Here is a 23,255-nt window from a genome sequence, read left to right as displayed (position 1 = left end):
GTCTGAGGTTGCACTATCCCGACGCACATTGAATTCAATTGCACTCAACTGAATGCATTTACTTTCAACTCGTAATACTGCGCTACTTCTGATGCACACAAAGAGCCGCAATTAAACCCCTTTTCACTTGCACGCAACAGTTAGCACGCCACTTGTAATCTAGCCCTTTTTGTGTGACTTCATTACTAGTTTGTAAATAATGACACATGGACAGTGGATTTTTAAGTAAGTTTTAATTAACATCAGTATATTCCATTTTTTTTTTAAGTTCGAACACTAAATTGTGTTCTTCTTAACCCTTCCCTAGATAGATTATAATATATATATATATATATATATATATATTCAATTCTTTTTCTTTTGTTCCCTCTTGACATTCTTGGATAATTCACAGATCAGTTTCCAGTACTCGCTAAACTTCATCTCATTATCTTGGTTAACATCCAGTTCTTTCAACTTCTCCTCCAGAGGGACATCCTATAAGATAGAGCCAATATCTTGTTATTAACTGGTGCAGAGAAAGTAACTTTCATATATCAGCTGTTTTTATACAATATAATACAAAAGACAGTATTGTTTTAACTTATTTGTTTTAGTGCAGCTCACAAAGGAAAACTGATCCTGCCTTAAAAGGACGATCCAGTCCTGAAATACCAGGCAATTGTCCTCCAAACGAGGAAAATGGCAACCCCAGACAATCATTTCGGCCTCCTCAGTGAGGGTCAACCATTTCTCTCTAGGCACATTGGGCTGGGAGTCTGCATGTGGTTTCCCCCATCACCCTTATGGAGACTTTCCCCAGGGTCATAATACACATAATATACAGAGAAAAGCACTAAATCATGGATGAACAACTGCTAAGTGACTTGTTCTCTGGTGGGTCAACACCTGGGAGCAGCTTCTTGTAGTCCAATTGTGCCTTTCACAGAGGTGAACTTTCCTGAACTTTATCAGGCTGATCCAGACCCAAAATACCAGGCAATTCTCCTCTGAACAAGGAACCTGGCAACCCCAGACAATCATCTGGGCCTTCTGTGTGAGGTGCAGCTATATCCCTCTAGGCACATTGGGAAGAGAGTGCATTCCTGGATTCTGAGCCTACTTAGATTTGGTTTTCAACAAAGGATACCAAGGGTACAAAAGAAAATTTTATAACAGAAGTAAACTGAAAAGTCTCTTAAAATTGCATGCTCTATGAGAGCCATAAAAGATTAATTTTGACTTTCATAAAAAAACTAACTTTATGCTTACCTGATAAATTAATTTATTTCATGGTGGTGAGATTCCACAAGCCATTATTTCTGGGATTCAACTCCTGGCCACTAGGAGTAGGCAAAATTCCCAAAACTCTAAGAACACTTATTCCATCCCATTACGCTGGTATTCTAGTGTAACATATAGCCAAGAAAGAAGAAGTAGAAAGGTAGTGAAGGACAAAGTAGGAAAAATTAGGTGCACACTAGAACTGCCACCAGAAAAAAAATTAACTAAGTAAAATATGAAAATGGACGGGTCTCGTGGACTCTCCCCACAATGAAAGAAATGAATTGATCAGATAAGCATAAATGATGTTTTCTTGCATAAGGTGGTGAGAGTCCGTGAGCCATTACTCCTGGGAACCAATACCCAAGCTGTGGAGTCCACAATAAATTGGGCAGGACAAACATTTTTAAGGCAGGTACCTAATTACCAGACACTGTACCTGAAGGACTTTCTTACCAAACACATCAAAGTGGTAGAATTTAGACTATGTTGAGTATGTTGCTGCCTTTTAAATGTATTCAATATAATCCTCATTTTTGAAAATCCAAGAAAAAAAAATTATCTAGAAAAAAGGGCAATAATGGGTTTTGGAAAGGTCTATCCCACCTCCAAGTAAACAGGAGATTTGGCCAAAAAGCTAATAAAACTGATGTGGCACTCTAACCTTTATATGGACCAAAGGACAAACACATCAAAGTATTGTTTAAAAAATAAAATGTATGCTTACCTGATCAATTAATTTCCTTCTTGGCAGTAAGGGTACACGAAAACATACATAACCTATTACAAATACTTCACCTGGCCACCAGGAGGCAAAGACAACCCAAACAGAACATTGAAATATCCCTCCCACTTCCCCTACCCTTCCAGTAGTTCAAGTCAAGGATAAGGAAAAGTAGAAAGATAAAAGGAGTATGGAGGTGCCAAGACTGCCGCCACTACACATAACAGGGTGGGTTCGTGGACCCTCACTGCCAAGAAGGAAATTAATTTATCATAAGCTTACATTTTATTTTCCTACTAATGGCAGTGAGGGTCCACGAAAACATTCATAACCTATGGGAAATCAATACCCAAGCTGAGGAGTACGAATGTTTAAGGAGGGAAAGTAAAGAAGGCAGTCCTAAATAGTAGACACTACCTCTTGTAGATCCATCTCCCAAAATAGGCCTCCTCTGAGGCAAAGACAACAAATCTAGAAAAGAGAGAAAATAAGCCCATGTAGCAATCCTACAAATCTGATCAATAGAAGCCTCAGACGAGAAGGCTCAGGAAGTAGACGCCACACGGTAGAAAAAGTTGTAAGTCTGGATAGACGGCAGCTGGCCCCTTTCTGATAAGCCATGCGAATCAGGAATCGTAATCAGAAGGAAAGAGAACTAGCTAAGCCCTCTTCCCCCTTGCGCCTAACAGAAAAAACAGGACCAGCAACAAAGATGACCGTCGAATATCCCGGACAGCAAGAAGGTAGAACATTAATGCTCTGACCACATCCAGTATATACAACATCTCCTTGGAACAAAACAGAGAGGAACAAAAAGACGGGCACAAGTGCCTGGTTGATGTTGAGGAAAGAAATAACCTAGGTAAAAGTCCCATATAAGTCCTCAGTACCGCCTCATCGGAGTGAGACATCAAGAAAAAGGGACACATAGAAAATCAGATAAGTCTGATTCTCTACAAACAGAGGAGCAGAAAACCAAAATGATCACTTCCCAAGAGAGCACCTTGATAGCAACAGATTGCATAGGCTAAAACGAAGCCTGTTGAAGAACTCCAAAAAACAAGATAAGGCTTGATGGAGAAGCAACAGGAATGAAAACCGGTCTAAATTGTTCTATAGATGGAACACCGCCTGAACATCTGGTCAAATGAGCCAACTTGAGCGAAACAGAACTAACATGGAAGAACTCTGACCCTTAAAGTGATGGTAAAAGTATCCGTATATGAAACACTGCATGTGAAAAAGATTTTAAAAAGAATGGGACTTTCATTCACTAATTCCTTGTAATTTTCTATTATAAACATATAATACCTGTTAAAATGTTGAAATCGGGCCGCCATTCCTCCACTCGTCTATTTTCTTAAAAAAAAATTTAAGTCACGTTTTCTCTTCCTTCAATTATAAGCCGGGCCAGCTGGCATCCTTTGAAGAAACACACACGCCCTTCATTGAAGAGCGCATGCGCTAATGATTTGTGTCATCTTGACTAATAAGCTACCCATAAAAAATGCTGCCCATAGAAGTATGACGTAGGTAACGGGTGGGACCGCTCTCTAAGTGAAAAAGTGAAGCAAGCAAGAAGACGATATGGGGGCGGAGGAAACCTCAGTATAGCTGTAGGACAAATATATTATTTTTAAAAGTTCTGATTGAATAATAAAAATTAAAAAAAAAACATAGCGATCCACCATACTTTAGGAATGAAATGGGGTTATTAGATTAGTGAAAATGTACCATAACTTTAAGGAAAATAGCCTTGTGAAAGTTATCGCTAAAGGTAAATATGTAGCCAGAAACAAGATGGCTACCGCATCTCCTGCAAAACAAAAATAAACTGAGAACCATAGGAGAATCAAATGGAAGAACAACAAATCGGAATAGCTTATCTAGGAAACACAAGCTTAGATACTGTGAAGATTTCTGACTTGGAGGGTGGAGGCACGATACCCTTGTATCCATTATGGTACTGACTAAATCCTCCTGCATTAGAGGAAAAAAGGGGCCTGATATTTCTTATGTATAAACAAGGCCAAATAAGAAAGAAGTCATTTGAAACGCCTCAAGCAACCAGCTACGTTTATCTTCGTATAGGAAACAAAACTGCTTAGGCATTGAATGCTAAATAAATAAATATTTAAGATCCATAAAGGAAATACGTATGAAAAACACTGGTATTATAAATAACCTAACCAGAAATGAAATGTGCCATATAAGAAAAAAGAACGGGAAATATTAATTTCTCAAGTAAAAAATAAGAATGGCTAAGCAATGGAACCGCTTATAAAACCGCATGATTTGAATATTGTGAATAAGTGCGGATAAGGTAGACAGACCTCCATAGAAGCGTATCTTGTATATACAAATAAGTATTAAAAATTTTTTGTAAAGCTAATAAACTAGTATACAAGATTCCTTGTTCATTATCAGACAAATTTGGTAAACACTGGAATACTGACCAAATATCAGATACACATCTATCCTATAAGAAACAAGATAGTTAAGAACAGATAATGTTGATAAACCGTCTTATGAGTATACTGGCCATATAAGAAAGAATGGATGAACACTGGCCAATGCGGGGAATCACCAGACATGATAACCCTCTATATAAAATATAAGATGGTAGACACTGGCAAAGCTTAAGATATCCACAATGCAGATAACACAGATAATGCTATGAAACCACCATATATACTTATCTGCTATAAAATAAGTATGTATAAATAATGGTAATATTAAAAAAAACCCAGATATATTTATCCTCTGGAAAGAAAGGAGCTTCAGGGTCCGTAAGCCAATACGCCATAAGTAATATATCAATAGGTAAGGTATTTTCCATCTAAAAAATATATAGCTACGCTCTGGGATATTAGAGAAAATCCCAGACAAGATTACATTCCATATGTTGTTGCCCAGAAATAAATAAGAACACAACAGATGAAATAATGTGGTACCACATATAGTGAAAAATCATGTTAGAGAACAGGAAAGTAGTAAACTGTAGTATCCCATAGAAGGGAATAATATATGTTATTGTACGGCAAAAAAATAATAACAGCAGAAGATAAGTAACCTAATGTATAATTAAGTTCTATATCAGAAAAAAGAGTGCAATAGAAAAAAAGTGTGACTAAGCAGCTCGTTAAGAGGGAGAATAAACCTCTGAAATGCTAATGAATAACCAAATATATTTATAGTTCACAACAGACATAAAATGTGATTAAACCTCTGGAAAGCTAATAGGCCACCATACGTACAGTATATACAGTATATGATTCCTACAGCAGAAAAAAAAAGTTTAATTAAGCATCTGAACTGCTAAGTCACCAAATACATTTATTTTCTTTAATATAAGAAGTATGCTTGAACCTGTGTAAGGCTAATAAGTCACTTTATTTATTATCTTTAGTAGAAATAAGTGTGATTAGTCTCTGTATGGCTAATAAGACACAATATATAATTATTTTCTTCAGTAGACAAAAGTGTAACTCTCTGAAAGGCAAATAAGGCACCATATATTTTTCTTCAGAAGAAATAAAAATGTATAAACACCTGAAACGGTAAGACATCAATATACATATTCTACATCAGAAATAAATGATAAAATACCTTTAACGTTACCAATCACCCTATATAATCATCTACAATATAAAGGGAAACATGTCAGATATAAAGCAAGGTTAGGACTTTCTGGCTGAGCTGCACACACCTGATACTGTCCCTGTTGCCCATTAATATTAAGAAGCTCTGGTAGTCAGTAAAACGACCCGGTGATCGTTTGCACAAAACAAAGAACAATATCCCTGGAACATGAGAGATAGTTAAATCACCAGATTAAAATTACACAATTCGATCTGCTCATCTGTCCCAGGAATTTCCTGGTAAAAAGTGATCCCCACTGAGGAAATTCACCGCCTCCTGAGGGCTTCAGCATGAGAAGGCCCCTGATACTGCCTTAGATTTACACAGGGGGAGGAGTTAGCACTGGAGCAATCCTTAACTTCAACCGCTGCATTAGCATTCATACTCTCCCCCTCTTCCCCACAAAAAAAATAGGTTAAAAATAGGTCCCTCTGCCCCACAGTTGAAATAAAAAAATGGGGTTAAAAATAGGGCCCGCCAAACTACCATTTCTCTATGCTCTCAAACAGATCCCATGAAGTTAAAAAAAAAGAGACATACCCGCCATGCTATGCTGCTAAATACCGCTGGCCATTTAGTTATAGAAAGTTGTATGGACCTGGGTGTAATAACTATTAACATATATGCACAGAAGAGTGTTCACTCTCTTTATCTCTTTATCGAGTAGCTGCTGATGCTGTAAATTAGGTTAATGGTGTGAACCAGTTAAATGGTATTGCATTACCTATCTCATAAAGGACCTATCTCAACTTGAGGTTCCTGCTCAAAATAAGACTAAGTAAAGACTGACAATAACCCCCTTTATCTGGGAAGATATAAACTGCCTACAGATACCATCTGAGAATAAAGGCAGCATATTAACCCCATTGTCAATGAGGGAATAAACAACATGCCATCTGCGAATAATAAAGTGATATAAACCCCCATGCTTGTGAGGTTATAATCCACATGTAGTCGCTAGACTAAATTAAATGGTGTATATGAATCTTATAGGCAGAATGCATCTGCAAATAATAAAGTTATATTAATCCCGTTGCTTGAGAGGTTATAGGCAGCATGTAGTTGTTAGACTAAAATTGAAGCTGTATATGAACCCCCGTGTCTGAGAGGTTATAGGCAGCATGCTGGACTGAGGATAAAAACTGTATATTTACCCCCTTGCTTGGTAGGGTATAAACAGCATGTGGTCCCAAGACCGATAATAAGGGCTACATTATTAACCCCCTTACCTGTGAGGTTATGACTAGCCAGCAGTCCAAATAGGAGTTGTCCCACCCATAGTAGGCAACAGGGAAAATCAGTGTAACTAACACCGTTTGCCAGAAGGGAGGATAGTATAAGTATACTGGAAGGGGGCATGGGAAACTTCCCTGCGACATCCAGAGCTAACATTTACCAAAACTCTACTAAGAGAATGACATGGCTAATAACAGCTCCCCAGCTCTCTCTTGAGGGAAACAATCCATTTAGAGCATTAAAATCCATAAACTTCAGCAGAGAACCACTCTCTGCCATCCTCCTTGTAGAGGAGGCAAATAATTAGTGGGAGGGTAAGGGAAGTGGGAGGGATATTTCAATGTTCTGTTTGGGGTGTCTTTGCCTCCTCCTGGTGGCCAGGTGAAGTATTTACTATAGATTATGAATGTTTTTGTGGACCCTCACTGCCATTAGAAGCAATCCTTTGTAATTTGAAAGTAGAATTCTAATGCTCTTACAATATCTAAATTAAGTAAGAGACCATCATCAAATTAATTATTTGGATTAAAACAAGGAGACAAGCTATAAGCTCCTGATTGATGATAAATGAAAAATCCCTTTAGGTTAAAAAAAAAATATAAGAAATTCTTCTGGAAAAATATATTTCTAAACACAAGAAAAACTTCCAAGACAGAAGCTAAATTTTCAAAGCATGGAGGTTTTAAAAGAGAAGCCTGTAAAACTTGTAAAAAAAACAAACAAAATGAACATGCCAAAGAGGAAAAAATGATTAAGACACTGTATATATCCTGTCTAAGCATGAATAAAGAATTATGAATTATGTCAAGACACTTAGAATTTTTGTCTAGTATTATGAAACAGAAAAAGCCAAAATATGACTCTTTTAGGTGTTAGCAGATAAGTTGTTATTAGAAATGACTTGTAATAAGAAGAATTCTTGGAATTCTAAAAGAATGCCAGATAAAACCCTAGTTTTCAGAATCAGGAAAGAAACACTTTCCAAATGATATGAGAAATGTTACTTTATGGCCTAAACTAAGATGTTCAATACATCATCAATTAATTTTTTATAAAAAATAGTTATATAATCTTTAATCCATCAAGATGAGAGACTCAAGTTCTTGATGATTGGAGAAAGCAGGAGATCTGAATTAGATTTGCCAACGAAATTTTTCAGGGCCTGATTGGAGCATTCAGATGAATAAAAAAAAGCTCTATTCAATTCAATCTATGACTACTGGAAAAAGATGTCATCAGGTCTATCTCTCGGAGACCCCATTGTTCCACAATCTAGCAAAAAACTATTTGACAAAGAAAACCTTGAGGCCTCCTAAATTATTGCTAAGGAACTGCAAGTTCCCCCTTGTTGATGGATATAAGCTACAGCTGTAACAATGTCTGAATAAAAATATGGATATATTTCTCCTTTCAAATGAGGACAGCTCTGAGGAAACCAAACCAAACTCCCGATACTCTCCTGGACCACCTGACTGAACCCCAACCCCAGAGAATGTTGACTGCAGACATTTTCCCCCAGAAAAATAATTTGATAAACTACACCCCGGGATAGAGATTACCTCACATAGGATTATTTGAGAGTTGAAGAGGACTCGTATGGAACCATGCAAAAGGAAGAACATCTGATGCTGCAATCATCAGACCTTACACCTCCATACATTGAGCTAAAGATGGGTTGAAAATGTAGTGTAGTTGTGAGAAAACTGATGAAAAAAACAGTCCGTGAAGCTGAGAAACCGGTTGCAGTTTGCACTTTTTAATTTTGACCTCATGTTGGTCTTTTAATAAAGTTTTTAAACGTTTACACACTACTTGGAAGCATCTTTTTGTTAAAGTACTTCCCCTGAGGTTTACAACAATGGGTCATCCTGAGTGTTCCTGCAGTTGGGAGGTGAGCCAGCTGAACGGCTCAGAGTTTAGTCTGCCTATGATCACCATCCATTGGTAATTATTAAATGTGAGTAGAATTGCACATTTAAATCTTGAATACATAGTGGTGATACCTGTAGGCCAGGTAAGGCCTACAAATAAAATAAATGAAGATGACATAAATGTAAAAACAGTAAATAAAATGTTTGGAAACAATGTTACTGGGTAAATAAGCATGAAAGGGAAAACCTCCTTGTGTAATAATAGTAAATAATCATAATGCACTGCATAAAAATCTAGCCCAGCATAATAAATAATAGAAATATCTTACCCTTCAGTATTAAGACAATTGAAAAATGGCTGTTGCACTCAGAAACAAAGGATTAGTTAAGGGGAGGAAAATAGCTGTTACCTTCTGTAATAGTCATGCTACCGCTCACATTGACAAACAGTTAAATCCCTTTTACTGTGTATATAACAGAGGGTATAAGATTAAATTGATATGTAACCCCCAGGTAAATTAGCTGAATATTAAATAGCATAAAGTCTCCATAATTACTAGACTAAGTATGAAAAGTCTAAGTGATAAAGGTGGAATTAGTCTGTTACATGTGTATGTTCCCTGGCTATGGTGTACCTCAAAATTGGTGTACCTACTAATATCCTGTGGGCTATGTGAGTGCAAGAAATGGCTGCACTTAACTCAGAAGCACCCACTCTACTGTGCATACTGGCTGCACAAAAGACTGCTGTGTACATCACAGCAGAGGATCTATGTGTGGAGTATAAGGACGACCCATCGTAAGGAGGCTAAGGGACCGGTCCCTGCGACACCTGTGGCAGTCTTGTCACTAACTCCTTCACTGGGAGTAACTTTTACTACCATATACGCCAACCTTTTCTCAGTAGCAGCTCTCTTGAGGAGAAAATGGGCCTCAAATCGGTCTGAGGACCCCTCTCAACAAAGAATCTGGAGAATCTCAATTCTTCATCTTACCCCTGTGGAGGCAAAGAAAAGACTAAAATACCAGAGAGGTGGGAGAGATTAAGTTATATTAGTGGCCAGGAGATGGATCCCAGGAGTAATGGCTTGTGGACTTTAACCACCTTATGAAAGAAATAAAAACATAGCTTAAATCACATTTTTAAACTATGAAACTTCTTCTCAGATTAAAAACAAATATCAGAAAACTGATTTATGATTGAGATGAAGAGTTTGAACATGTAGAAATCTAAATGATTAAATTAAAGAAAAATATATGAAATTATTAATTCCAAACATGTACTGAATTAATTAGAATGATGGATTGGAATGGGGGCCAGGGCTACATAAGTTTTGCTTCTTCATTTGTATACATAATAATAAATCTGTCAGCTACCTATCAACTATTTAATTTAGTTTATAAAGAGCAAAAGTGTGAAATGAACTACTACACAAACTGTTATCAATGAAATAAAACATTTAGGTGCAGGTCTAGACTGTTCTTTTGGTAAACCAGGAAAATAGCAGTTGGGTCAGACCAGTATATTGAATCCATACAACCCACTTTTACTATGGAAGGCAATGGGCCAGCTACTGCAAACTATCCAGTGTAGGCCCTTCAGGCAATGTGGTGGCCAGGACAAGCAGTTTTAGCTGGCTGATATAGAAGCTTCAGTACCATGTGTCTAATATTGGTATGTAGCTGACAGAGAGGCTTTAACACCATGGGTCTGATGTGAGTGTTTACCTCACAGAGTAGCAGCAGTATCATGGGTCTGGTGTGAGTATGAGGCTGACCGAGGCTGCAGCATCTTGAGTATAATGTATGGGGCTGACACAGGATGAAGGGCTAGGGCTCCAGTGCGGGTATGTAGCTGACAGTGAAGTTGCAGCACTATGTCTTTGACATGGATATGATGTTCACAGAGGTTGCACTCCCAAGGTTTTGATATGGTTATGTAGCTGACAGAGAGGCTGCAGCACCATTTGTCTGATGTGGGTATGTAGCTGATAAAGAGGCTGCAGCACCATGTGTCTGATTTGGGTATGAAGCTGATAGAGAGGCTGCAGCATCATGGGTCTGGTGTAGGAATGATGCTTACAGAGAGGCTTTAGTACCAAGGGTCTTGTGAGGGTGTGAGCCTGACAAAGAGACTACAGCACCATAGTTCTAATGTGAGTGTTTAGCTCACAGAAAGGCTGCAGCCTCATGGGTCTGATTTGGGTATGAAGCTGATAGAGAGGCTGCAGCATCATGGGTCTGGTGTAGGAATGATGCTTACAGAGAGGTTTTAGTACCAAGGGTTTTGTGTGGGTGTGAGCCTGACAAAGAGACTACAGCATCATGGGTCTAATGTGAGTGTTTAACTCACAGAAAGGCTGCAGCATCATGGGTCTGATTTGGGTATGAAGCTGATAGAGAGGCTGCAGCCCCATGGGAAATTACATAGGCCTATTTTTGCCTTCAGTCCGGACCTTTTTAGGTTTACATTAGGAAGTCTAAATTCAAGTTAGAAAACAGAATTTATGTTTACCTGATAAATTACTTTCTCCAACGGTGTGTCCGGTCCACGGCGTCATCCTTACTTGTGGGATATTCTCTTCCCCAACAGGAAATGGCAAAGAGCCCAGCAAAGCTGGTCACATGATCCCTCCTAGGCTCCGCCTACCCCAGTCATTCGACCGACGTTAAGGAGGAATATTTGCATAGGAGAAACCATATGGTACCGTGGTGACTGTAGTTAAAGAAAATAAATTATCAGACCTGATTAAAAAAACCAGGGCGGGCCGTGGACCGGACACACCGTTGGAGAAAGTAATTTATCAGGTAAACATAAATTCTGTTTTCTCCAACATAGGTGTGTCCGGTCCACGGCGTCATCCTTACTTGTGGGAACCAATACCAAAGCTTTAGGACACGGATGAAGGGAGGGAGCAAATCAGGTCACCTAAATGGAAGGCACCACGGCTTGCAAAACCTTTCTCCCAAAAATAGCCTCAGAAGAAGCAAAAGTATCAAACTTGTAAAATTTGGTAAAAGTGTGCAGTGAAGACCAAGTCGCTGCCCTACATATCTGATCAACAGAAGCCTCGTTCTTGAAGGCCCATGTGGAAGCCACAGCCCTAGTGGAATGAGCTGTGATTCTTTCGGGAGGCTGCCGTCCGGCAGTCTCGTAAGCCAATCTGATGATGCTTTTAATCCAAAAAGAGAGAGAGGTAGAAGTTGCTTTTTGACCTCTCCTTTTACCGGAATAAACAACAAACAAGGAAGATGTTTGTCTAAAATCCTTTGTAGCATCTAAATAGAATTTTAGAGCGCGAACAACATCCAAATTGTGCAACAAACGTTCCTTCTTTGAAACTGGTTTCGGACACAGAGAAGGTACGATAATCTCCTGGTTAATGTTTTTGTTAGAAACAACTTTTGGAAGAAAACCAGGTTTAGTACGTAAAACCACCTTATCTGCATGGAACACCAGATAAGGAGGAGAACACTGCAGAGCAGATAATTCTGAAACTCTTCTAGCAGAAGAAATTGCAACTAAAAACAAAACTTTCCAAGATAATAACTTAATATCAACGGAATGCAAGGGTTCAAACGGAACCCCCTGAAGAACTGAAAGAACTAAATTGAGACTCCAAGGAGGAGTCAAAGGTTTGTAAACAGGCTTAATTCTAACCAGAGCCTGAACAAAGGCTTGAACATCTGGCACAGCGGCCAGCTTTTTGTGAAGTAACACAGACAAGGCAGAAATCTGTCCCTTCAGGGAACTTGCAGATAATCCTTTTTCCAATCCTTCTTGAAGGAAGGATAGAATCCTAGGAATCTTAACCTTGTCCCAAGGGAATCCTTTAGATTCACACCAACAGATATATTTTTTCCAAATTTTGTGGTAAATCTTTCTAGTTACAGGCTTTCTGGCCTGAACAAGAGTATCGATAACAGAACCTGAGAATCCTCGCTTCGATAAGATCAAGCGTTCAATCTCCAAGCAGTCAGCTGGAGTGAAACCAGATTCGGATGTTCGAACGGACCCTGAACAAGAAGGTCTCGTCTCAAAGGTAGCTTCCAAGGAGGAGCCGATGACATATTCACCAGATCTGCGTACCAAGTCCTGCGTGGCCACGCAGGAGCTATCAAGATCACCGACGCCCTCTCCTGATTGATCCTGGCTACCAGCCTGGGGATGAGAGGAAACGGCGGGAACACATAAGCTAGTTTGAAGGTCCAAGGTGCTACTAGTGCATCCACTAGAGCCGCCTTGGGATCCCTGGATCTGGACCCGTAGCAAGGAACTTTGAAGTTCTGACGAGAGGCCATCAGATCCATGTCTGGAATGCCCCACAGCTGAGAGACTTGGGCAAAGATTTCCGGATGGAGTTCCCACTCCCCCGGATGCAATGTCTGACGACTCAGAAAATCCGCTTCCCAATTTTCCACTCCTGGGATGTGGATAGCAGACAGGTGGCAGGAGTGAGACTCCGCCCATAGAATGATTTTGGTCACTTCTTCCATCGCCAGGGAACTCCTTGTTCCCCCCTGATGGTTGATGTACGCAACAGTTGTCATGTTGTCTGATTGAAACCGTATGAACTTGGCCCTCGCTAGCTGAGGCCAAGCCTTGAGAGCATTGAATATCGCTCTCAGTTCCAGAATATTTATCGGTAGAAGAGATTCTTCCCGAGACCAAAGACCCTGAGCTTTCAGGGATCCCCAGACCGCGCCCCAGCCCATCAGACTGGCGTCGGTCGTGACAATGACCCACTCTGGTCTGCGGAATGTCATCCCTCGTGACAGGTTGTCCAGGGACAGCCACCAACGGAGTGAGTCTCTGGTCCTCTGATTTACTTGTATCTTCGGAGACAAGTCTGTATAGTCCCCATTCCACTGACTGAGCATGCACAGTTGTAATGGTCTTAGATGAATGCGTGCAAAAGGAACTATGTCCATTGCCGCTACCATCAACCCGATCACTTCCATGCACTGAGCTATGGAAGGAAGAGGAACGGAATGGAGTATCCGACAAGAGTCTAGAAGTTTTGTTTTTCTGGCCTCTGTCAGAAAAATCCTCATTTCTAAGGAGTCTATTATTGTTCCCAAGAAGGGAACCCTTGTTGACGGAGATAGAGAACTCTTTTCCACGTTCACTTTCCATCCGTGAGATCTGAGAAAGGCCAGGACAATGTCCGTGTGAGCCTTTGCTTGAGGAAGGGACGACGCTTGAATCAGAATGTCGTCCAAGTAAGGTACTACAGCAATGCCCCTTGGTCTTAGCACAGCTAGAAGGGACCCTAGTACCTTTGTGAAAATCCTTGGAGCAGTGGCTAATCCGAAAGGAAGCGCCACGAACTGGTAATGTTTGTCCAGGAATGCGAACCTCAGGAACCGATGATGTTCCTTGTGGATAGGAATATGTAGATACGCATCCTTTAAATCCACCGTGGTCATGAATTGACCTTCCTGGATGGAAGGAAGAATAGTTCGAATGGTTTCCATCTTGAACGATGGAACCTTGAGAAACTTGTTTAAGATCTTGAGATCTAAGATTGGTCTGAACGTTCCCTCTTTTTTGGGAACTATAAACAGATTGGAGTAGAACCCCATCCCTTGTTCTCTTAATGGAACGGGATGAATCACTCCCATTTTTAACAGGTCTTCTACACAATGTAAGAATGCCTGTCTTTTTATGTGGTCTGAAGACAACTGAGACCTGTGGAACCTCCCCCTTGGGGGAAGTCCCTTGAATTCCAGAAGATAACCTTGGGAGACTATTTCTAGCGCCCAAGGATCCAGAACATCTCTTGCCCAAGCCTGAGCGAAGAGAGAGAGTCTGCCCCCCACCAGATCCGGTCCTAGATCGGGGGCCAACATTTCATGCTGTCTTGGTAGCAGTGGCAGGTTTCTTGGCCTGCTTTCCCTTGTTCCAGCCTTGCATTGGTCTCCAAGCTGGCTTGGCTTGAGAAGTATTACCCTCTTGCTTAGAGGACGTAGCACTTTGGGCTGGTCCATTTCTACGAAAGGGACGAAAATTAGGTTTATTTTTTGCCTTGAAAGGCCGATCCTGAGGAAGGGCGTGGCCCTTACCCCCAGTGATATCTGAGATAATCTCTTTCAAGTCAGGGCCAAACAGCGTTTTCCCCTTGAAAGGAATGTTAAGTAGCTTGTTCTTGGAAGACGCATCAGCCGACCAAGATTTCAACCAAAGCGCTCTGCGCGCCACAATAGCAAACCCAGAATTCTTAGCCGATAACCTAGCCAATTGCAAAGTGGCGTCTAGGGTGAAAGAATTAGCCAATTTGAGAGCATTGATTCTGTCCATAATCTCCTCATAAGGAGGAGAATCACTGTCGACCGCCTTTATCAGCTCATCGAACCAGAAACATGCGGCTGTAGCGACAGGGACAATGCATGAAATTGGTTGTAGAAGGTAACCCTGCTGAACAAACATCTTTTTAAGCAAACCTTCTAATTTTTTATCCATAGGATCTTTGAAAGCACAACTATCCTCTATGGGTATAGTGGTGCGTTTGTTTAAAGTGGAAACCGCTCCCTCGACCTTGGGGACTGTCTGCCATAAGTCCTTTCTGGGGTCGACCATAGGAAACAATTTTTTAAATATGGGGGGAGGGACGAAAGGAATACCGGGCCTTTCCCATTCTTTATTAACAATGTCCGCCACCCGCTTGGGTATAGGAAAAGCTTCTGGGAGCCCCGGCACCTCTAGGAACTTGTCCATTTTACATAGTTTCTCTGGGATGACCAACTTGTCACAATCATCCAGAGTGGATAATACCTCCTTAAGCAGAATGCGGAGATGTTCCAACTTAAATTTAAATGCAATCACATCAGGTTCAGCTTGTTGAGAAATGTTCCCTGAATCAGTAATTTCTCCCTCAGACAAAACCTCCCTGGCCCCATCAGACTGAGTTAGGGGCCCTTCAGAAATATTAATATCAGCGTCGTCATGCTCTTCAGTATCTAAAACAGAGCAGTCGCGCTTACGCTGATAAGTGTTCATTTTGGCTAAAATGTTTTTGACAGAATTATCCATTACAGCCGTTAATTGTTGCATAGTAAGGAGTATTGGCGCGCTAGATGTACTAGGGGCCTCCTGAGTGGGCAAGACTCGTGTAGACGAAGGAGGGAATGATGCAGTACCATGCTTACTCCCCTCACTTGAGGAATCATCTTGGGCATCATTGTCATTGTCACATAAATCACATTTATTTAAATGAATAGGAATTCTGGCTTCCCCACATTCAGAACACAGTCTATCTGGTAATTCAGACATGTTAAACAGGCATAAACTTGATAACAAGTACAAAAAACGTTTTAAAATAAAACCGTTACTGTCACTTTAAATTTTAAACTGAACACACTTTATTACTGCAAATGCGAAAAAACATGAAGGAATTGTTCAAAATTTACCAAATTTTCACCACAGTGTCTTAAAGCCTTAAAAGTATTGCACACCAAATTTGGAAGCTTTAACCCTTAAAATAACGGAACCGGAGCCGTTTTGAACTTTAACCCCTTTACAGTCCCTGGTATCTGCTTTGCTGAGACCCAACCAAGCCCCAAGGGGAATACGATACCAAATGACGCCTTCAGAAAGTCTTTTCTAAGTATCAGAGCTCCTCTCACATGCGACTGCATGCCATGCCTCTCAAAAACAAGTGCGCAACACCGGCGCGAAAATGAGGCTCTGCCTATGCTTTGGGAAAGCCCCTAAAGAATAAGGTGTCTAAAACAGTGCCTGCCGATATTATTATATCAAAATACCCAGATAAAATGATTCCTCAAGGCTAAATATGTGTTAATAATCAATCGATTTAGCCCAAAAAAAGTCTACAGTCTTAATAAGCCCTTTTTGAAGCCCTTATTTACAATCGTAATAAACATGGCTTACCGGATCCCAGAGGGAAAATGACAGCTTCCAGCATTACATCGTCTTGTTAGAATGTGTCATACCTCAAGCAGCAAGAGACTGCTCACTGTTCCCCCAACTGAAGTTAATTGCTCTCAACAGTCCTGTGTGGAACAGCCATGGATTTTAGTGACGGTTGCTAAAATCATTTTCCTCATACAAACAGAAATCTTCATCTCTTTTCTGTTTCTGAGTAAATAGTACATACCAGCACTATTTCAAAATAACAAACTCTTGATTGAATAATAAAAACTACAGTTAAACACTAAAAAACTCTAAGCCATCTCCGTGGAGATGTTGCCTGTACAACGGCAAAGAGAATGACTGGGGTAGGCGGAGCCTAGGAGGGATCATGTGACCAGCTTTGCTGGGCTCTTTGCCATTTCCTGTTGGGGAAGAGAATATCCCACAAGTAAGGATGACGCCGTGGACCGGACACACCTATGTTGGAGAAAACCTGTTTTTCTACTGTGGGCAGGGAAAGATACCAGCCATGTTTAAACAAGTTTGTGACATGCTATTCCGTTAATGCTGATGTTGCTTGGATTTATAAAGGAAACAAATTTAAAGGGATATTGTGCTCTAACATTTTCTATAATGCAAATAAAACAGCAACATCTATAAGTTGAAAAAATAGCCAGTAAAATTCCTACTAATGCTCACTGGCTCACAAAAAACAAGTTGTACAGCTTTACTGGATGAGAGGGACACACCTCTAAAAGAATGACAATATACCAGAATCACTTCCTTGTGTAGGATGTGTGAAGGGTGTATATGTGGTTGCTAGGTTGTAAATAATGACCCAATCTATTTACCTTCATAAAGTGTGGGAGTTCTTTGTTAACCAGTTTGGTGAATTCAGCCAGAGTCAGCGTCTCTTTCTTGCCATCATCTCCTGCATATGAATAGTAACATTGCACTATAGTATAAATGGCTTTTTCCACATCGGAGTACGAGGCTGATGCCATCACAATTCAATGCTGGGGGAGAGAATAAGAGATGTCAGTACAGGGATGATTGTTTTCTATGTAAGAAACTGGTAGTACAATTGAGGTGCTGCAGTGACAATTGCACAGGGAGTTGCCATTTTAGATTTTAAAAAGTATTACAAATAAAACCATTTGTAGAATTTTTGAGAGCATTCAATTTTACCTGCAAATCAGTTCAGCGGTACGAAGGCACATTGTACCATGTCTATTTCATGTCTATGACTTAGATTGGAGTGCTGTTACTGTGGTCTTAGTGGTTAAGAAGGGAGGAAATTAGATTTGTTTTAAGTCAATTACCTTATGTGAAATAGACGGTAGCATGTATGTGCTCTTCAGGTACCAGTAATCTCTATACTCATGTACATGCAGATATAGCTTGGTCTTTAGGCCTGCTGTGTAACCCCAATGCTGTGGAGCATCATCTAAGATTAGGTTAGATTGCTGGAATCTTTTTATGATAATTTTTAAAGGCATTTAGTTGATTACTTACCAACATCTGTTTAAAGGGACAGTCAACACCAGAATTTTTGTTGTTTAAAAAGAAAGATAATCTCTTTATTACCCATTCTCCAGTTTTGCATAACCAACACTGTTATAGAAATACACTTTTTACCTCTGTGATTACCTTGTATCTAAGCCTCTGCAAACTGCCCCCTTATTTCAGTTCTTTTGACAGACTTGCCTCTTAGCCACTCCAGGGTAACTTCAAGTGCATGAGCTCAATGTTATCTATATGAAACATATGAACTAATGCCCTCTAGTGGTAAAAATGCATTCAGATTAGAGACAGTCGTCAAGGTCTAAGAAATTAGCATATGAACCTCCTAGGTTTAGCTTTCAACTAAGAATACCAAGAGAACAAAGCAAAATTGGTGATAAAAGTAAATTGGAAAGTTGTTTAAAATTACATTCCCTATTTAAATCATGAAAGTATTTTTTGGACTTGACTGTCCCTTTAAGTATTAAGAAAAAAATAATTGTAGCATGTCTGCAATATATTAGTGGATTAAAAAACAAACGCAATACAATGCATGAAATACAGTTGGAAACCACAACTGTAGCATATCTGCAATGTTTATTGTAAATTAGGACAGCAATGTTAAGATTTAGCAAAGCAATGACATGAGTGTGTATAGTTGCATAATATTTTTTATATACTGATATATTCTAATATCTAGTATTTATATACCATGCATATAAATATATAGCAGTGTCCTCCACAAATTTTTTTGCTATCCTGGTGGCATTAAGAAATATGGGTGTGGGTAGTGTGGCATTACATTAACATTTCCTTTAATGAATTAATTAATTGCATAATTTAACATACGTTGATTTAATAATAATCTGTGCATCAAACATTGAAAAAATAGTATTAGCTCATTTTAGCTTAGTATTGGCTTAAATTTTAGCCAGGTGGTTAGCCCATTAACCCCTTCTTGACTGAGGATGTTTTTAAATGTCATAAAGGTACATTGGCCATGCATACCTTATGATGCCTAAAAACGTCTTGCAGCTTTTACCGCTCAGCTACTAATAAAAAATATATAAGTTTGGTTTTAGCTGAATCAGAGGATGCCAATAAAAAAAATGTATGATTTTTTCTATATTTCTTTTTACGTTTTTGGGTAATTTTACAATAATTTCTGTATTCTGTGAATAAATAGCTAGTTGAAACTGTCATCCTCAGAAACTTTCTTTATGCAATATATATTCTTCTGTATTTTGGGCAAGTTTTTGTCTGAAATTTCCGGTAGTGAAGGGGTTAAAAAGGTACTGGAGAAACACTGTATAAGTACTTACTAGTTGTTCTATGGCTCAATTAAACAAATACACTTTTAGACTAACAGCACAGAAATAAACCTTGCTTCAGTTTCTGAGCAAATGGAGTAGCTGATTGATGCATGTGCACAGCAATTGTGCTCACCTGTGTATATGCACCAGTTGGTGTCTCTGAATGGCCAGAAATCAGTATCAGGGTGTATTTCATAACAGCAGGCCAGGTCTTAAAGTGACAGTCTACACCAACATTTTTCTTATTTAAAAAGATAGATAATCCCTTTATTACCCATTCCCCGTTTTTGCATAACCAACACAGTTATATTAATATACTTTTTACCTCTGTGATTACCTTGTATCTAAGCCTTTGCAGACAGCCTCCTTATCTAAGTGCCTTTGACAGACATGTAGTGTAGTCAATCAGGGAAGACTCCTAAATAACTTCACGGGAGTGAGCACAATGTTATCTATATGACACATGTGAACTAGCACAGTCTAACTGTGAAAAACTTTCAAAATGCTCTGAGCTAGGAGGCGGTTTTCAACTGTTTAGAAATCAGTTTGAGCCTAGCTAGGTTTAGCTTTTCAAAAATACCACCAAGGGAACAAAGCAAATTTGATGATAAAAGTAAATTGGAAAGTTGTTTAAAATTGCATGCCCTATCTGAATCATGAAAGTTTAGTTTTGAGTAGACTGTCCCTTTAAAGCTGAAAATAGCTGCAGGAAGGTTTTTTTTTTTTTTAAATGTAACAATATTACAAACTTTCTTACACCATTAAGATAGCCCCAGAATATGGTACACTAAATCACCTTTTAAATCAAAAAGATTCTGCACTTTTACATAAAGAATACAAGTTACTAAATATATCATTGACATGTTTGTATACATCACAATGTACGGTATTACATCAGTAAGCCATATATCTGTATTCCTACACTATGCAGTTACATGACAGCACAATACATGTTCCTCCCTGCATACCCTGCAGCATGTGTAGCTCATAATTGTCCAGGAAAACATGGCCGAGGTGGCAACCCTAGCTGGGACAACACCGGAAAGTGGCTGGGAAAGCAGAAACAGGCAGACATTCCCTCCTCCCCTGTATATGAAAAGACCCTGTACACAACCTGGAGTCTGTTGACACCCGTATACATCTAAAACTTTGGGGCTTGGTTAGGAGTCTAAAAATCAGCACAATGTTATTTAAAAATAAGAAAAACTAGACTTTACAAAAACACTCCCAGGTGGGCTAGATAAATGGACCATCTATAAAACATCTATGAATAGACAAATCTAGTGTACAATGTTCTTTTAATTGTGTGGTTGCACTGTAAGCTGGCAGGATACTTTTTGAATAAAATGTTTGTTTTTTTTCTATATCAAAAACATACAACAATAAGTATGTTTGGACAGAGCATCCACATTTTCCACTAATCATATACATAACTAGTTTAATATTATGTTGTCTACTTGATAACCATAACACTTTAAAAAAATGATCTGTGTTTAAAAGATTTAAGATAAATTGGTAGCTAGGGGTTATATGAAATATTAAAATATCTTATGTTTTGTTCAGCTTGTGTAGAACATAGAAAACATTAGGGGAATTAGACAGCTCTATTATATATAGGTCTCAGTTGTGATTTTTGACAAAACATTTTTAGACAAAAGTCATATATGAAAGGGGTGAGGAACAAGACCCACTGTGTGAGAGAACTCAGACAGTACAACTGGAAGGCAAAGCAGAGGGATTGCCAAAGTCACATTCACACAAGGAAGTGTCAAGGGCTCATCAACAGTAGGGTGTGACAGTGTTACGCAAATACCAAAGAGTAAATTGAAAATATTTTTTGAACACAATTCTCTGCGGAAGTCCATGCAGATTTGGTACATAAATTATGTAATAACCTTTTTAGCTGGAATAGAAACCACACCAAGGGGTCGATTTATCAAAGGCGTTGCAAGCCTTTCAACCCCCTAAAGCTGCAAGTTCTCACAAGAGAACCTGCACACCGTATTTAACAAGCAGTGGTCATCAGCCTGCTGCTTCCCTAATCTTTTGCCCCGACCGGGGGAGAATGACAGCTCCTGCCTGCGGACAGGGACGTGTATGTGTGCCCCTGTCCGCCTCAGCTTGATAAATCGCCCCAATTATCCCAATTTTACTTTCACAGTGAGAAATAGTTAAGCTTTAATGACAACTCCAGAGCAGAGGGAGCTCGAGAATCATATTACTCATAGTGTGAGGTCCTAAAGGGGTCCCAGAGTAATATTTGCAAAATGAAGCCCCAAACTCTTAAAACTCTTCATTTACAGGGGCAAAATCACAATAAATGTGTCCCAGATTTACCCTGGATTTCTTACAAGAGTCCTAAAATCAGATTTACACTTAGAGTACTAAAGTGCCATTCATAACAGAATATCAGAGTCAAAATCACACCAGGGAGTCATTGTCTCATCCAGCTCCCTAAATATGAAGCTATTAAGGTGAATTTACAAAGGCAAAGCCCAAAGATTAGGTAAAGATGAGAATGCTCTGGTGTAAAGTATGTAAAGCAGAATAGGAAGCAGCAGAATAACTGCCGGTCACAAAACAGAAACCCTAATACTCAGACATACAAGTAGGAATTACAGCTAGCACTCATTTTACGCTGGTTCAATTTGCGCAGTTTCACAATAGCCCCTGTTTCTAGTGATCACTTGACCACTATTGAGCAAGTTGTTCCACAGGCTCCTTAGCTGAGAACAAAAGATTTTAAAAAAGAGTTTTTGTCACCTGCAGTAATAGTACAGCAATTGAATACTGTGAAGCTCACATGAGAGTAATTTGCCATTTGTTTGCTTTCTTAAAGGGCCAGAACTGTAACAAAAAAAATGCTATCATGCATATAAAAGAGCAGTAAGATATTAAAAATATTTTTATATTGCTGACCTTTTTGATTTGTGCATGTTAAAAAATTCCTTTTTATATGCAGCAAAGAAAAAAAAAAGATTGCTCAGAACTCCCTACTGCCTTATTGATGGATAGTGCCTAACCTCACAGGCATAAAAACTATTTTTATTTATTTATTTATACATATATTTTTATGTTTTTGCATTTACACTACAGCATTATATTATAACTCATCTGATTCCAAATGACTCACATTATCTAAGTGGGTTCATTTTACTCAGATTTTTTTTACAACTGTTCCTTCAGGAGCAGAACACCGGCGTAAACTGAGGACTACCTATATTTTATTACTTTGTGTTATACTGAGTGCTGGACCACAAATATAGTACTGAACCCCATTCACTGTCATACAGCAGGGAGAGCCCAACTGACTGCTCAGAGCCCCATGTAAGTGGGCTTAGTACGTGTTATGCTGACTGTAATGAGTTTTAGAATGACATAACATTTAGTTCCAGAGCTTTAAGCAACAGATTTAATCACTAAAATGAAACTCCGTACTGCACTTCCAGCAGTCACAGTAAAGTCATTCCCTCAGCAGGAAGGCTCAGTCATTTATACAGGGAGGTGCTGCTCTCACACTTATACAAGGAAGTTCATTCAGTCTAAAATGAAAGAATTGTAATTTTGCACTCACAGACAGTTTACATATATAATGTCACACTCACAGCATATGCCCCCATATCACACCATTTTTACTGTACATGCTCAGAGGAAATCTTTAGATCATACTTACATCAGGGAGACCGAGTTACACTGACAGCAGAGACACAAGTAGAAGGGATGCAGACGTACACTGACTGATAAATAGATCAGTATATGTTTCTTCATAGGCTGATTACTCACCAGCCCCCTGGCTACAGAACCAGTTCTGGGTCCACCCTGCCACGCCT

General features: G+C 39.3%; 1 protein-coding gene across 1 annotated transcript; it reads right to left on the bottom strand.

Moving 5' to 3' along the window:
* Positions 1-216: 216 nt before the first annotated feature.
* S100A13 (S100 calcium binding protein A13) lies at positions 217-23,255 on the bottom strand. The gene is made up of 3 exons (XM_053704321.1): positions 23,099-23,255; positions 17,461-17,625; positions 217-477 (listed from the first exon to the last, which is right to left on the bottom strand). The coding sequence occupies exons 2-3, from the start codon at positions 17,611-17,613 to the stop codon at positions 346-348; spliced, it is 285 nt and encodes a 94-aa protein (XP_053560296.1). The 5' UTR covers positions 17,614-17,625; positions 23,099-23,255; the 3' UTR covers positions 217-345.

Source organism: Bombina bombina, chromosome 1 (assembly GCF_027579735.1).
Source record: "Bombina bombina isolate aBomBom1 chromosome 1, aBomBom1.pri, whole genome shotgun sequence".
Classification (NCBI taxonomy): domain Eukaryota; kingdom Metazoa; phylum Chordata; class Amphibia; order Anura; family Bombinatoridae; genus Bombina; species Bombina bombina.
Note: the sequence above shows the minus strand (reverse complement) of the source record. Positions and strands in the feature narration are given on the sequence as shown.

Coding starts and splice junctions, on each gene's coding strand:
- S100A13 (XM_053704321.1), bottom strand. CDS start 17,613: ATGGCATCAGCCTCGTACTCCGATGTGGAAAAAGCCATTTATACTATA. Junction 478..17,460: donor AACTCCCACACTTTATGAAG/GTAAATAGATTG, acceptor TCTATCTTATAG/GATGTCCCTCTGGAGGAGAA.